The sequence below is a fragment of the Lutra lutra genome, chromosome 2, assembly GCF_902655055.1.
Source record: "Lutra lutra chromosome 2, mLutLut1.2, whole genome shotgun sequence".
Classification (NCBI taxonomy): Eukaryota; Metazoa; Chordata; class Mammalia; order Carnivora; family Mustelidae; genus Lutra; species Lutra lutra.
The window spans coordinates 146,863,129-146,876,916 of NC_062279.1; the positions used below are offsets into that span (position 1 = coordinate 146,863,129).

The following is a 13,788-nucleotide window of genomic DNA, read 5'->3' on the forward strand; positions in this document are numbered from 1 at the left end:
GGAAATCGAGCTTTGAAGAGATTATATAATCTGTCCAAAGTCAAAACCAAGAAAGGGGCAGCACCTGGGTTACTCTATATAGACCCCCAAGCCTGTCCTCTCTGGGGGCTGTCTTGATCCCATAGGCCAGAGGCCTTGCACATGTCCTATCTACACTGGTCCCTGAAGAAGAAAAGCCCCAGCATCACTCACGAACTAACGGGGCCCAGCTTTTCACGAGATGGCATATGGTGATAGCATGTCTAAGTTCACTCATGCCACACACAGCACACTCATTCCGTCACTCGTTCATTCGAGAAATCCCATTAGGGCTGATGAGAATGGGGAGAAGCCCCTACAGATCCTTGGGACCCAGCTGAGGCCAGCTCTCTGGTGAAGAGCTGTCTGCCCTTGCTGAGCCCAGAGCCCACACGAGTGCTGCTGTGCCAGCCACTGTGCTGGGTGCTGGGGATAGTCTTGAGTAGAAAATAAGGCCCCTGTGCTTACAGACCAGCAGGAAACAAGTTAATGGCATAATCACACCAGTGTAGTATACCGTCATTGTACGTGCTGTGTGATAGAGGGTCCCGGTCATAGGAGAGATGAGGCCAGTCTGAGAGGTCGGAGAGCTTGATAGTTCAGGAGAGACCCAAGGGCAGCGAGGAGTGAGGCCTGTGTCTCTGAGCAAGAGTGTCACAGGCTGGAGAAAGCACATGCAGAGTCCCCGAGAAGAGGGCATGCCTGGCAGGGCGGATGAGCAGCCTGGAGGCTGGAGAGCGAGGCAGAGGGACAGCAAGCAAGGACAGGCCAGGGCACCGGCTGCTTGAGGACTACGGCTTTTACTCTGAAGGAGGTGGGAAGCCATGGGGAAGCCAGCACTGTCATAGCCACTGTGTTTGAATGGGGCCCCAGAAGTGACTCTGTTGAAGAAGAGAAATAGGGACAGTGAAGAGGCTGCTGAAGTCCCCCAGAGACAAGCACGACACACATGGTAGCAGGGGAGCGGGGGAAAGTGCTGGAATTCTGGATACATCTTGAAGTAGAGCCACAGCATTCGCTTCTGTATGTGGGACAGGCAAGGAGGAGGGGTCGAGGAAGGTTGTGGTGTTTGGACAAGGGTGAAGCTTGCTGGCCTTCACTGGGATGCAGGAGATCGGTTTGATCAGGAACTCGGGGTCAGGCATGTTCATTTTGAGATGCCTGGCAGAGGTATTGAGTAGGGAGTTGGGCTTACGAGTCTGGAGGTCAGGGGGCAGGTCCGAAGGCAGCATCGATCCCCTGCGACAGGCTAGGATCCCCCCAGAATGAGGGTGAGTAAAGGGAAGATGAAGGTCTGAGGCCTCCCAGCACTTCCCATCCTCCCTGCTTTATCCTTCTCCCTGGCATGTGCCACCATCCTGTTCGTTTTACTCATTTATGTTCTTTATGATCTGTCTCTCCTACTAAAATGTAGGTTCCACGAGGACAGGAAATTTCTGTGTTTTTTCACTGCTCTAACTCTGGCACCCACAACAACGCCTGACACAGGAGGGGCTTAATAAATCTTTGAAACAGTCCATCACTGAAAACCATGAGAGGCAGCAGGAAGGTGGTCGGAAGCGCCGATTGCTTTTAGTTACTGTGGAAGTGTTTCCTGGTGTAGAAGGAACCTCATGACTCTGACGAAATACCCCGTCAGGTTGAAAGAACCCTCTTCCTCACGGTTTATATTCTCATCTTAAAGTCAGTACTTGTTGTTTTATAATCATGAGGTTCTCTCCTGACGCAACCAGCACTCCAGATACTAAGGGCGCGCTCTCCAGTTAGCTCCGGAGCCCCACAGAGGAGACGGGATGGTATGAAGAGGTCTCTTCTGAGACTGTCATGGTCCCAGCTCTAACACCTCCTGGCGCTTCTGAGCACCAGTTCCCCCATTTTTAAAATGGGGGTGATGATACCGACTTTTTAGGGGCCTGGGGATGGTACGAAGTTGTCATTGGTGTTGCCTTTGCTTACTGCCCTCCTTGCATCTTGAGACACTCCCCGCCACCCCCACAATCTCTTGGTCCTGGGATGTCTCTGAGATGCCCTGTGGCCAGTCCTCTCCTGCCTTTTCCCCTGCACCCTGGCACCTGCCGGCTTCTGCTGGCTCAGCCTCCCTGTCCCTGCAACTGCACAGACCACCCTTTCCTTCAGGTCATTCGGTGATGCTTGTTACGTAGTCCCCTTTCCCTTAGTTACATGGCATCCCAAGGCCTAGTAAAATCTGAATATTAAAAATGTACACAATTTCCTGTCTGTACAGATTTTTAAATAGTTCATTTTGTTGTTTTTTTTTCCCAAAAGAAAGCTATTACCATTGTGTATCCCACCTTCATCTGTTTCCTGTTTGTGGGTCTGTAAGGGAAGAGCGGAAACAGGACTGCAGCAGGGGGTCACAAAGCGACTATGGGGTCAGACTGACCTGGTTTCACAGCCTGGCCTCTGTCCTGAGCTGTGACCCTGGACGAGTTGTGTAAACCCTCAGCCTAAGCTTTCTTGTGGCACCATGTGGCCGTGGTTTGTTGTGAGTATCATGTGGGCTCGCGTATGAAGGGCCTGGCAGCGTCTGGCCTGTGCAGCTGGTGTTCCACAAATCACTGTCTTGGGTTTGTAGAGCTGTAGAACTTAAAAAGCAACTATTCCCTTAGAGCACCAAAAAGAATAAAGTACTTGGGGAATAAGTTCAACCAAAGTATAAAACGTATATTTTGAAAATTACAAAATACTGTTGAAAGAAATTAAAGATGACCCAAATAAATGGAAAAGCATCCCAAGTTTGTGGATGAGAAGAATTTATGTTATTTAAACGGCAGTATACCTCACACTGATCGACCCGCAGATGTGAAGTGAGCAAATGCCATTGGAAAAATGGCACCCGTAGACTAGCTTGACTCAGGTTTACCACACACCTTCACTTTGACAAAACGCAGAAAGTGAAGCACGATGCAACAGGGGATGTGGCGAAGGTAAAATTTCTCCAGGCAGAGGACCCAGCCAGCAAAGAGGTGTGGGGGGAAAAGACCTTGGCACATGGAAACGCGTGTGCACACTCTGCAGGCGGAGGCCCTAATGCGGACGGCACAGGGACAGACAGGACAGAGCCCGAGGCCTGAGCCTGCAGGCTGTACAGGCTGTGGTCAAGGTTTGCCTTTGATTCTGTGTGTGGCCAGAAGCCCCTGGAGGCTTTCAGGCTGAGAGTGGCAGATCAGACTGTAGTCCGAGCCTCTCCGACCGCTGCGTGGGATGGAGCCGCGTGAGGAAGAAGTGGCAGCAGGGGGCTTGTCCAGATCTGTTGCTGTCTGGGCACCGGGTGACAGTGTCACATGTGAGGCAGCAGTGGTGTTGGAGGTGGTGGTCGAGAAAATCGCTCCCAACTCCAGCCATACTTTGGAGCCGCAGATGAGTGAGTAGGTGGGCTGGGAGATGTGAGGGGCAGAGGGACAGAGCACCAGGGCTCGGGGCTTGAGCAGTCCGATGGATGGCCGGGAGGAGGGCAGGAGGAAGCAGAGTCTGGCAGCAGGGCTGGGAGGAGCAGGCGGGGCAGCACCAGAAATCTCGTCTGCGCATGCTAGGCCTGGGACATCTGATGGATTTTCAGGTGGAAACAGTGAGCTTAGAGCTCAGGGGAGGCCTCAGGGCTGGAGACAGTTGGGAGTCATGGGGCTGGGCCATGCAGAGCCCCAGGCCTGTATGTGCTCACCCGGGAGTTTGTGAGGGAGGGGAGAAGCCTGCGCCCACTTCTGAGCTGCTGCCCTGTTGTCTGGGGGCCTTTGACATTTCGTCCATCCCAACCTTGATGCTGGCGGGTCAGTCTCCTTCCCCCAGCCCTAGCTGCTCCCACTGCAGGCTTACGCATCTGCCCATTGACACTGTGCTAAGCGTGTCTACAATTTGCAGAAAGACTTAAGTCTGGGCTATGTGGAATCCTTCAGCTTAGCTGTTCTATTTTTCATTTCTCTTTTGAAACATGAGCTTTAACTTTGACAAAAAATACTTCAGGAGAGGACTAGGTGGTATAGTTTTGGGCAGAGCTTGCCACACTCCTGTTTATTTTTTTAAAAAGCCACCAGTTTGGGGGCACCTGGCTGGCTCAGTGGTTTAAGCTTCTGCCTTCAGCTCAGGTCATGATCTCAGAGTTCTGGGATCGAGCCCCACATTGGGCTCTCTGCTCAGCAGGGAGCCTGCTTACCCCTCTCTCTATGCCTGCCTCTCTGCCTACTTGTGATCTCTGACTGTCAAATAAATAAATAAAATCTTAAAAAAAAAAAAAAAACCTCTGCCTTTGGCTCGGGTCATGGTCTTAGGGTCCTGGGATCGAGCCCCGCATCGGGCTCTCTGCTCAGCAGGGAACCTGCTTCCTCCTCTCTCTGCCTGCCTCTCTGCCTGCTTGTTCTCTCTCTCTGTGTCAAATAAATAAATAAATAATATTAAAAAAAAAAAAAAAGCCGCTGGCTTGGTTACTTTTCATGTAATCCACAGTATCAAGCAGCTCTGTGGTCATGCAGCCCTTCTGTCCTCATCAGATGTTAGGCCGCCTTCTTCCATATTCTTACTATGCCAGCACGAGGTCTGCATGGCCCTGTTTTTTGTTTATTTCAGAGCAATCGACCTGGGAGTAGGGGAGGAGCAGAGAGAAAGAGAATCTGAAGCAGACTCCCCACTGAGAGCAGAGCCCCACAGGGACTTGATCTTGTGACCCTGAAATCATGATGAGCTGAAATCAAGAGACACTCAACCGACTGAGCCGCCCAGGCGCCCCCTTCCTGTTCCCGTCTACAGTTTGTTTCCTTACACTGGTTTCCCCTAGTGTTAAGATGGGTCTGGTTATTTGTGAATACTTCCTACACTTCTCCAATGAGCCATGGTTCCTGCCCTCAGGGAGCTCACAATTGATGGGAAGGACAAGATTCCAGCCCCCGAGAACGTGAGCAGTGCCCTAAGAGAGGGCACTGGTGGGAAGAACAGAGATCCCCCAGAGGGGCTTCAGGAGGAAATGCCCTAAGAATTGAGTCTGGACCTAAAATGGAAATGATTCTAGACAGAGGGAACAGAGTGTGTAAATGCACAGAGGCCAGAAAGCGTGGAGTGGAACGGGACATTGGCAGTACCGTGCATGGAAAGGGCAGGAGTGCGGGGCCTCCAGAGGTCACGGCAGGTGGGGCCTGGCCAGGCAGAGGGCCTGCACGTGGGGCCTGGTGCTGGGCTGAGGAGGGCTGTGTGGAGGGCGGCGGGAAGAGTGCTGTGCTCCCCACTGAATGTTGCGGTGGCAGGCCGGGCGGCCCCCAACGGCTGCAGGGTCAGCAGCCTGCAGAGCACGCATCCTCTTACCAAACTGTGCACTCCAGCTCAGAATCCATTCATCCTTGGAGCTCATGTGAATGATGTTCCTGTGTGTCTAATTTTGGTGTTCTTACCCTTGACATCAGAGTAAAAGCTTGACGTGGATGCCATAATGAGGTCACATAGGAAACAGAGGGCTCTAGAGGTGGAGGTGGGGGGAGTTCGAAGTGCAAAGTTTGCTGCCTGAAGATCCCTCTCAGAAACACAGCCCCCCAGTTCCTACAGGTGCCTTCAGTCTCTCTTATATATCAATAATATGTTTATTATATTTGCATGTATATTTATTATAAGTAAGTTAGGTATAAACATGTCTTTTATACATATAGGCCTAGCAAAAACACCATTTATTCTAAACTTACGCCATGTTCTAGATGACATGGAGGTTTTTTGTGATGATGTGTCTGGAGTGATACCTTGTACACGGGGTTGGCCTGAACTGCTTTCTCTGAATCGGTGCTGTCATATGTTCTGTTCCCTTATCAGTCTCAAAACAAACTCCGGACTGGCGCCCATCTCATGGGGCTGAGCTCAGCTCTGGGAAATTTCCTGAGGTTGAGGAAGAAAAGAAAAAGAAGCGGTACTTGGCAGTCCCCAACAAGCCTAGAGGCAGCATTGAGACACCAGACGCAACATCAGCCTTTAGAAAGACCCCATTACAGAGTCTACCAGGGACAGATCCCTTCTGTCCACTCCCCCTGTTCCCTCCGCAGCCCCCTTCAAGCCGGGCAGGCCTCTCTAGCGTGGCCCTGGGTGGTATAGCCCTTCCTAGGAGCCTGAGCAGTTGGTTCACTTCAGAACGCCTCCATCCCCCGTTTGTGTGATTGCGGTCAAAAAGTTCTCTGGAACGTTCCTACACCTCCACTTAGCAGTTGGTGCTCAACGTCTATCCTGGAGTACACCAGAGAGTCTCAAAGGATGGACAAGCACACGGTGCCATTACGGCAGCGGGAAATCCACGTAACCCAGGTTCCTCCACAGCAGTGCAGGTCTGCAAGGAGCCTTGCGTCCTTGCAGCAGACCGCTGCGTGGCACTTTGAAAGAGGGAACCAGATCTAGGTGACTGAGGTAGGATAGTCTCCTGAGATACGGGGAAATCAGAAACAGCAACACTGTTTCAGAACAGTATGCTAGACAGAAAGCACCCCCCCCACACAAAACCCCATGTTATTTCCAGACTGAAGTGTGGGGGAAGCAGGGACTTGCATCCCTGTGTGTATGTGAACACTCCAGGTCCAGTCTGTGAGGCCGCCTCACGGTGCTGACACTGGTTACTTCTGGGAGAGGAATAGGGTTAGGGAGCGGTATGTCATTTCCTCTATCTTCGTGAATGAGAAAGCCCATATATTTGGCAGTATTTAGAAAGCAGAGGCAGCGTGTGAGTGTGTTTTTGTGTTTTGAGGTAAAAATATACTTGAAGACTGGTTCTGGAGACTGTCCCTTTGGTTTGCAACCTCGCTGAGTTCACCGTGGCACTAACACTGTGTGAGGTGCTTCTCCACCCACACACGTGCACACACGCACATGCACACACATGTCGAAGCGTGGTAGGGGAACCGTGGTGTGGTGCCTCAGTAACCGGATGTGGAACAAGCTATAGGATCCTGTTCCATCCCATGTTCACAATGTGCCTGCATCCCAAGCCCTCTTCTTCTAAAATGAATTATTTTGCCTTCGGCTTTTCTCCTCCTCCTTCTTCCTCTTCTCCTCCTCTTCCTCCTCATCCTCCTCATTCCTCTTCTTCTTCTTTTAACAGAAAAGGTTCCAGCTGAATCACAACCTGAACTGGGCACCTGGGGAGAGGGCAAAGGTGACGATGAATTATCCCCAGAAGAAATACAAATGGTAAGGTTTTTCTGCCCAGTCAGGTGTTGCTAACTGGTGTTAGTTAGGAGGTCATCCTAAATTCCCTTGCTTTGACTGTCATATCAGGTTATAAATAAATAGTTATAAATAAATATTTTAGATACAACTTTTCCACCTGATTTCCTGATTCTTAATACGCTTTTCATAAGTTTTAAATTTGCAGTAGCATAATTAAAGAAGAAATTGCCTTGGAATAATTTTACTAATATTAGATTTATTTTCAGCTGCAGTAAAAGAGTTCTCCAGACTAAATGGGTCTTTTATAATTACTGCTGGGGTGTTTTTTAATTGTTTGCACTGCCGGTGTTGTGCTAATGTGGAGAAAGCAGAAGTGATGACTGAAAAATGAAGAACAACACCGGAACCACCGAGGTCTAGTTGCCAGTTGTAGGCTGTCCTCTCTGGGTGAGTTTCAAAAGGAAACTGATAGGTCTGGCACAGGCCCCTGCCGGCTCATTTACAGCAGTGTCTGTGTACACTTCGTGCAGACGTTGGCATGACCAAGCTGAATGGATCTGTCTTCCTGGGGCAGGGAGCAGTGTTCCCTAGAGTGGCCCTGGCATGACACTGTCCTCCACCTACAGAGCTGGGAACCAACCTCCCACAGGCACACTTTGAGTGACTCTACCTGACAAATGACAACACCTTAACTTGTGCAGCGGTTGAGGGGGGGCAACGGAACTTCACTGGTATCATCATCTCTGTGACCCTGTCACTAGTCACGCTCAGGTGGGGATGCAGCAGCGTCTCCTGTTCACTTGGGCAAAAAGCAGTAGTGTCTGGCCCAAGGTCCTGGTAATAAGTGGAAGAGCTTACTAACCCTCCATCCCCAGATTTCTAACCTTCCTCCTTTTCCAGAAGAGAGAGGGAGTAGAGCTCTGAGGCAAAGCTGTGTCAAGTAAGAGAGGGATCCTTGAGCCTTGAGGCTCGTGGACTGAGGCGTCTGTGTTGCCAGGCTCGTTCTCCTCACTGTTGTCTTCATAGCTTGCAGGTCTCAACTCTTAGATCCTCAGAGAGGCCTTCCCGACCACCCAACCTGCAGTGGCCCCCAGCCCCTCTGTCCCTGTACCCTATTTTATTCCCTCATCCCTCTGCTAGAATACAAGGGCCTCGAGAGCAGGAGCTTGTCTGCTTTGTGGCCATGTTCCTAGAGCCTAGAACAGTGTTCTAATGATGAGTGCTTTTGATGAGTAGGATCATCAGTAAGCATTACTAGAACATTCTAACTACTGCTATTATGTGTACTTATGAATGCCCCCTAATGCCAAGCCTTTTACATATGTTCTCTTGTGTGGCGAGCTGACATGGGCAGCCTGGCAGAGGAGTCGTCCTCGCAGGCTCCACTGAGCGGTGGTACACACGGGTCTGCAGCCTGGGCCCCGTGAGGGTGGCCCAGTGCACGGGTCCACTCCCTAGGATATCAGCTGCCAGGGCAGAGCACTGGCTCCGAATCTTCTTGCTCTCCAGACTTGCTGTTTCTTCTCCAAGCCCGAATAAAGGACTGACCCACGGTGGGGCTGATGACTGAGCGAGCTGCCTGGGAGGGTTGTGCGTCATGGTGCCAGGCATGCAGCACATGCTCACGAGTTCCCCCACCTCTCCCTGGCAGGCCAGCTGTCTGCTGCACAGGGTAGAAGAGACTGGCCTGTGCGCAGGCTCTCAGGTCACCACCGCACATGTGCAGAGAGCACTGAGTGAGGGTTATACATGTGGCAGCTGGAGCTCAGTGGAGTTTCATACGTATTTTTTTTTAAGATTTTATTTATTTATTTGACAGACAAAGATCACAAGTAAGCAGAGAGGCAGACGGGGGGTGGGGGGTGGAAGCAGGCTCCCTGTGGAGCACAGAGCCTGATGTGGGGCTTGATCCCAGGACCCTGGGATCATGATCCGAGCCGAAGGCAGAGGCTTTAACCCACTGAGCCACCCAGATGCCCCGTTTCATATGTATTTTATACACAATCCCAGACAACTAGTTTCCTCTTTAAAATTGTCAGCTTAGAAGCACAGGTGGTTTCCTCTTTAAAATTGTCAGCTTAGAAGCATAGAGCTGATCCCAGTGGTAGTACTACTGGCTATGACTTTCCTAGGACTTGCTTCGGAGCCTGTGGTATTTGCTTTGGAATACCAAGCAGAGCTATCTTTGTAATTCTGAGTTAAGGGACTAAGTCAACAACTTCAAGTGGCTTTGCCAGGCCCCTGCCTTCCTCTAGATTCTCCGGCATTCCAGAGTGCACCCTCTGCGTAGGTGCTCCGTGGTCCCCAGGCCCTGCAGATGTGGCAGCCGGAAGCCTTGAGTATGGAGGGTGGCTGGGGAGGGACTGTGGTGTGGATTCCAGTTAGTCAGGAGGCGACGAGGCGTGTGTCCGGGCACAGCTGTGGAGGCAAGAATGAGAAAGGTGCTGGGAGACTGGACTGGACTGGGAGGAGGAGCCTGGAGCTTTCCGACTGGGGAAATGATGCTGGCAGTCAGAAGGGAGAGCAGGCTGGGCAGGGTAGGGGATGCCAAATTTCGCTTTAGACACCCTCTGGGACATCCGTGGGAAATGTCTGGTGGACAGTAGGAGTTGAGGCTCAGGCTAGAGATGTGAATGTGGGGGACATCCTACTGCTGATGTTTGAAACAGTGCGTCCCGGGGAGAAGGAGCAAGGCAAAGGACAGCGCCTTTGGGGACCCTCCACAGGGAGGAAGGCTGAGGTGGAGAAGCCAGCCCATGGAAGTGAAGGGCAGTTAGACCATACTCCCTTCTCCTATAGCCAAATGACGGCAGAAGTTTCTTAAAATCTCAGTTTCTCTTCAGTTTGTACAGAATTTTATTAATGAAAGTAATGATCTCCCGTTCCCCCAAATAATGTAACAGGACCCGCATTTCTTTGCTGGAGAAAAAATACGCATAGCTCTGTCCCTTGAATGATTTGTACGTCGGCAGAATTTACCTTCTGTTTAGGGTTTTTTTCTTTTTTCCTTTTATACACTTCATAAATGAAGTAGCTAGAGTAAGAGTCAGAAGTTTGCCTTTCTCCTGTAGGTAGTGGTGAGCAGCAGAAGTTTGTTAACCTTTGCTAATGCCTGACCTTTAGAAGCCTCTAAAAGCATGCTGGGGTGGGCCAGAGAAAGGCTGGCAGCAAGGATGTCTGTAATCCACTGATGCCCTATCCCAGCAAGAGATGACAAAAGCGCCTGGGCTCAGGGACTCGGTAGAGTCTGTTACAAATCCTCTTTATATCACTGTCTGTCTGTAATTTTGGGGCAAGAAGATTTGCCTCACTGGACTTGAATGTGGCAAGAGCCACCACCCCACAGAATTGCTGGGAATGCAGAGTACCTGGCAGCATGCAGGGTCCATGGGAGCTGCTCAGCTCGTGTTGGCCCCTGGGCACACCTGCATTCACTGCGCCTCTCCAGAAGGGGATGTAGACAACGCAGAGGAAGAGCAAAGGGTCCCATTATTAGGCTTTTCTGTACTTAATGACTGCTGGTGCCCCATCCTTCCACTTCCTTGTTGGGTCCTGAGTCCCTGTCTGTAAACATGCTACCGACCGTTCCCAATACTGCTAGTTATTTCAGGGTCTCAGGATCAGTGACTGAAGCCATCGGAACCAGCAAGAGCTCCCTAATTTGTTCGGGGTTCCTGCAAGTGGATTGGGCAGAAGGAGGTGACACGCAGAACTTTGAGGGCCGCCTATTTAATGCTCACTTAACCTCTCCCTTAATTGGGAGTGATGGCCAAGTTCCGTATCTTACAGTCTGGCCAACCCAAATCTTACTTAACACACTCAACCCTGAACATGAAAAGAAGCAGGGCACTATTGGTTTTAAATTGGCAAGTGTTGTAGCAAATTGTGGTCATAATTCATAATCACTGTTTTGGAATTTTTCCTCAGGGTAAAATAGTGAATTAAGCCCTATAATACCAATTTAATTCATTATTTCACCCATAGGAGCAGTTGTTACATGTTCCAAAATGGTTGCAGAGTGTTATATGGTTTGCACAGTAAATTTCCATTTATAACCCATGATGCAGGTATATTAACTTTTGAGTTAATATAAGCAGATGTTTTGTGGTCAGGCTGAGTGAAACCAAATTGTTTTCTGATGTTACTTAGAGAAAATACCTCCTTTTCCCAGGCTGCATTCATTTTTCTTGCTTCAAATGAAACCACCTGCATTAATTGATGTATTCCTCAACATGATTTTTAAAGACGTGCGTGTGACTTCTGTTCTCAAATCTGCATGAAAGGTGTCCCTAGCCCCTGTTCCCTGTGCTAGCCCCTGGAAGCACTAGGTGCCCGGCTGGCAGGGCTTGTGATCTGTGGCCACCCTCCTGGCGAGAGTTGTTGGTAGCATCTGGGCACTACACGGCTGAGAGCTGAAGTCCACACCTTGGGAAGGTTTCGGGTTCACAGGGGCAGACGTGGGGGTGGAGGTGAGGGTCACAGAGCCATGAGTGTGAAGCTGTTTGGCACAGAGAAATCCTATCTGGAAGACCCCTGAGAGGTCCTGGGCCAAGGGGGCAGAGTGCTTTCTGGGCTGAGTCCCTGTGGGTTCCAGCCCCTGTGGGTTCACAGTCTTCTGTTCAGTTTGCTGCTCTTGCCTCTTTGCAATGCAGATAACCTCTTCTAGGCTCGTTTTATACTCAAAGGCCTTTGTAGGAGTGATTTTCTTCTTAAAACTATAGTAAAGAGGATTAGATTAGAAAAGGACTTCTGTAACAATGTATTCACAATGTGGATTTGTAGCCTTTAAACCAGATTATAAACCCTTTTGGGGCCCCCTATTTGGAAGTCTAACTGACTTCTAAATGGAATCAAGCGGTTAAATAATAGTGCCTAACACGCATGTAACACACACCACATGCCAGGTAGTTGAGCGTTCATTAGTGTGTGCCACCCCCTATGGTAGGTTCTGTTGCTGGCCCCATTTCCTGGAGAGCTCCCATTCCTAACCTTTAACTGTGGTGCCTTCCACCGTGGTTGAGGGGTTGGGGGAGGTTGCTGGGGGGCGTTGGGTCTGTGCTGAGAGCAGACACTGCATTTTGGTGTAAGACCAAAGAAGATGGAGTGGAAGGAGCCATGGCAGGAGGCCCACAAAGACAATCTGGCTGCTCTCATGCCTCTCGGGCCCTCTTTGTCCACCTTACCCATCAAGTAGGCCTCACATCCCCCTTTCCAGTGCCTCACAGAGATGGGTGACACCTATCTTAGACCCCAGGGGGGATTTGCCTTCCCAGGGCCTATAGGTACCCCTGTCCTTGGTGCTGACCATGGAGCCCAGGCCTTGCTGGGTACCGCTCCTTGTGAAGTCCCCATCCCCCTGGGGAGACAGATGCCAGCAGCTGCCAGGGAGCCCTAGTGACTGTGGTGTAAGTGTTTCTCATGCTGGAGCAAGTGAGATGACACAAGTGAGAGTCACAGCGGCTCTCTAAAGTTTGAAACCAGAGAGGTGGAAGGGGCCTTCAGAGCATTTCATGACTCATTTTGCAGATCTGGAATCTCACTCCTGGAGAAATTAAATAATAATAACTTGCACTCAGTGAGAGCTTCCTGTGAGCCATGCGCTTTGTAAGCCACTTATATGTATTCGCACATCTTCCTCTTAAGAACTGCTAACTAGGGTGCCTGGGTGGCTCAGTGGGTTAAAGAACCGCTAACTAAGTCGTGTTAGCATCCCGTTTTAGTGATGAAGACGGACACAGGAAAGTTAGTTGCCCAAGGGGTCCAGCTTAGAAAGTAAAGGAGCCCTCCTTCCCCACCCTCGGCATCATCACCGCCTCTCTTGACGAAGAGGCCTGGTCACACGACAGGCCCAACAGAAGCCAGTGACCAGTCCAGGGTCATCCAGGAGTTGCCATGAGGCTGTAGGGGCTGGCTCACTGAAGTCCCAGGCATGTCCCCAACCAGCCCCTGCCGGCCAGCATTTGCCACTCCCTGTCTTACTCAGAAGATGAGAGGAGAGGTGTACGGGTTTGCCACCAAGGCAGCTTTGGAAACCACCCTGAGATCTGGTGCAAGGAATGTTGTCAGCGGCCTGACCACTGCCTGATCTGCCCAAGACCCACAAGGTCTCATGAACTGACCACCTTGCACTTGGCTGTGGGAAAGAGGTTTTGTTGTTTTGGAAAACACAGTGTCATTGTAACTCCCACCCCCAGTGGAGGCCGCTTTCCATGAAGGTCTTGGCCTTGGCGAACCTCTCTCCTCAGCGCTATTGCCGCTTAATCCCTCGAGGCATTAGTTTCTCCCACTTCCTCCAGGGACTGGGTACTTGCCGGTGGCCTTAAGAACCCAAGGCTTGAAAGGAAATGAGAGCCAGAATCTGGTCCCACTCCTGAGCAGGGCTGACAGGAGTCCTTCAGAGGTAATAGTTACCCGGAGGCCTAGAAGGATGTGCAGCAGGGGCCACGTGCCCTGGAGTTGGGGTGGAACAGAGAGCTTTGTTCCCAGGGGACTTTCCCATAATAAACCACCTCAAGCCCCTAGTTAATCTTGCTTAGGAACAGTTTAAAAAGCATAAAAGGGCTGAGGATTTAAAAGGACAGGGCCATATTTTGTCATTAGAAAAATAAGAAAATGCCGCCAGCAAAA

The 13,788-nt window shown here is 50.6% G+C and overlaps 1 protein-coding gene across 1 annotated transcript in view; it reads left to right on the plus strand.

The window, feature by feature from the left end:
• The window catches only part of STX18 (syntaxin 18), a 114,051-nt gene that overhangs the window by 92,906 nt on the left and 7,357 nt on the right, over positions 1-13,788 (plus strand). The window contains exon 7 of the mRNA XM_047718863.1: positions 7,094-7,182. Coding sequence (XP_047574819.1) covers positions 7,094-7,182 — 89 coding nt within the window. The remainder of the gene's footprint in view (positions 1-7,093; positions 7,183-13,788) is intronic.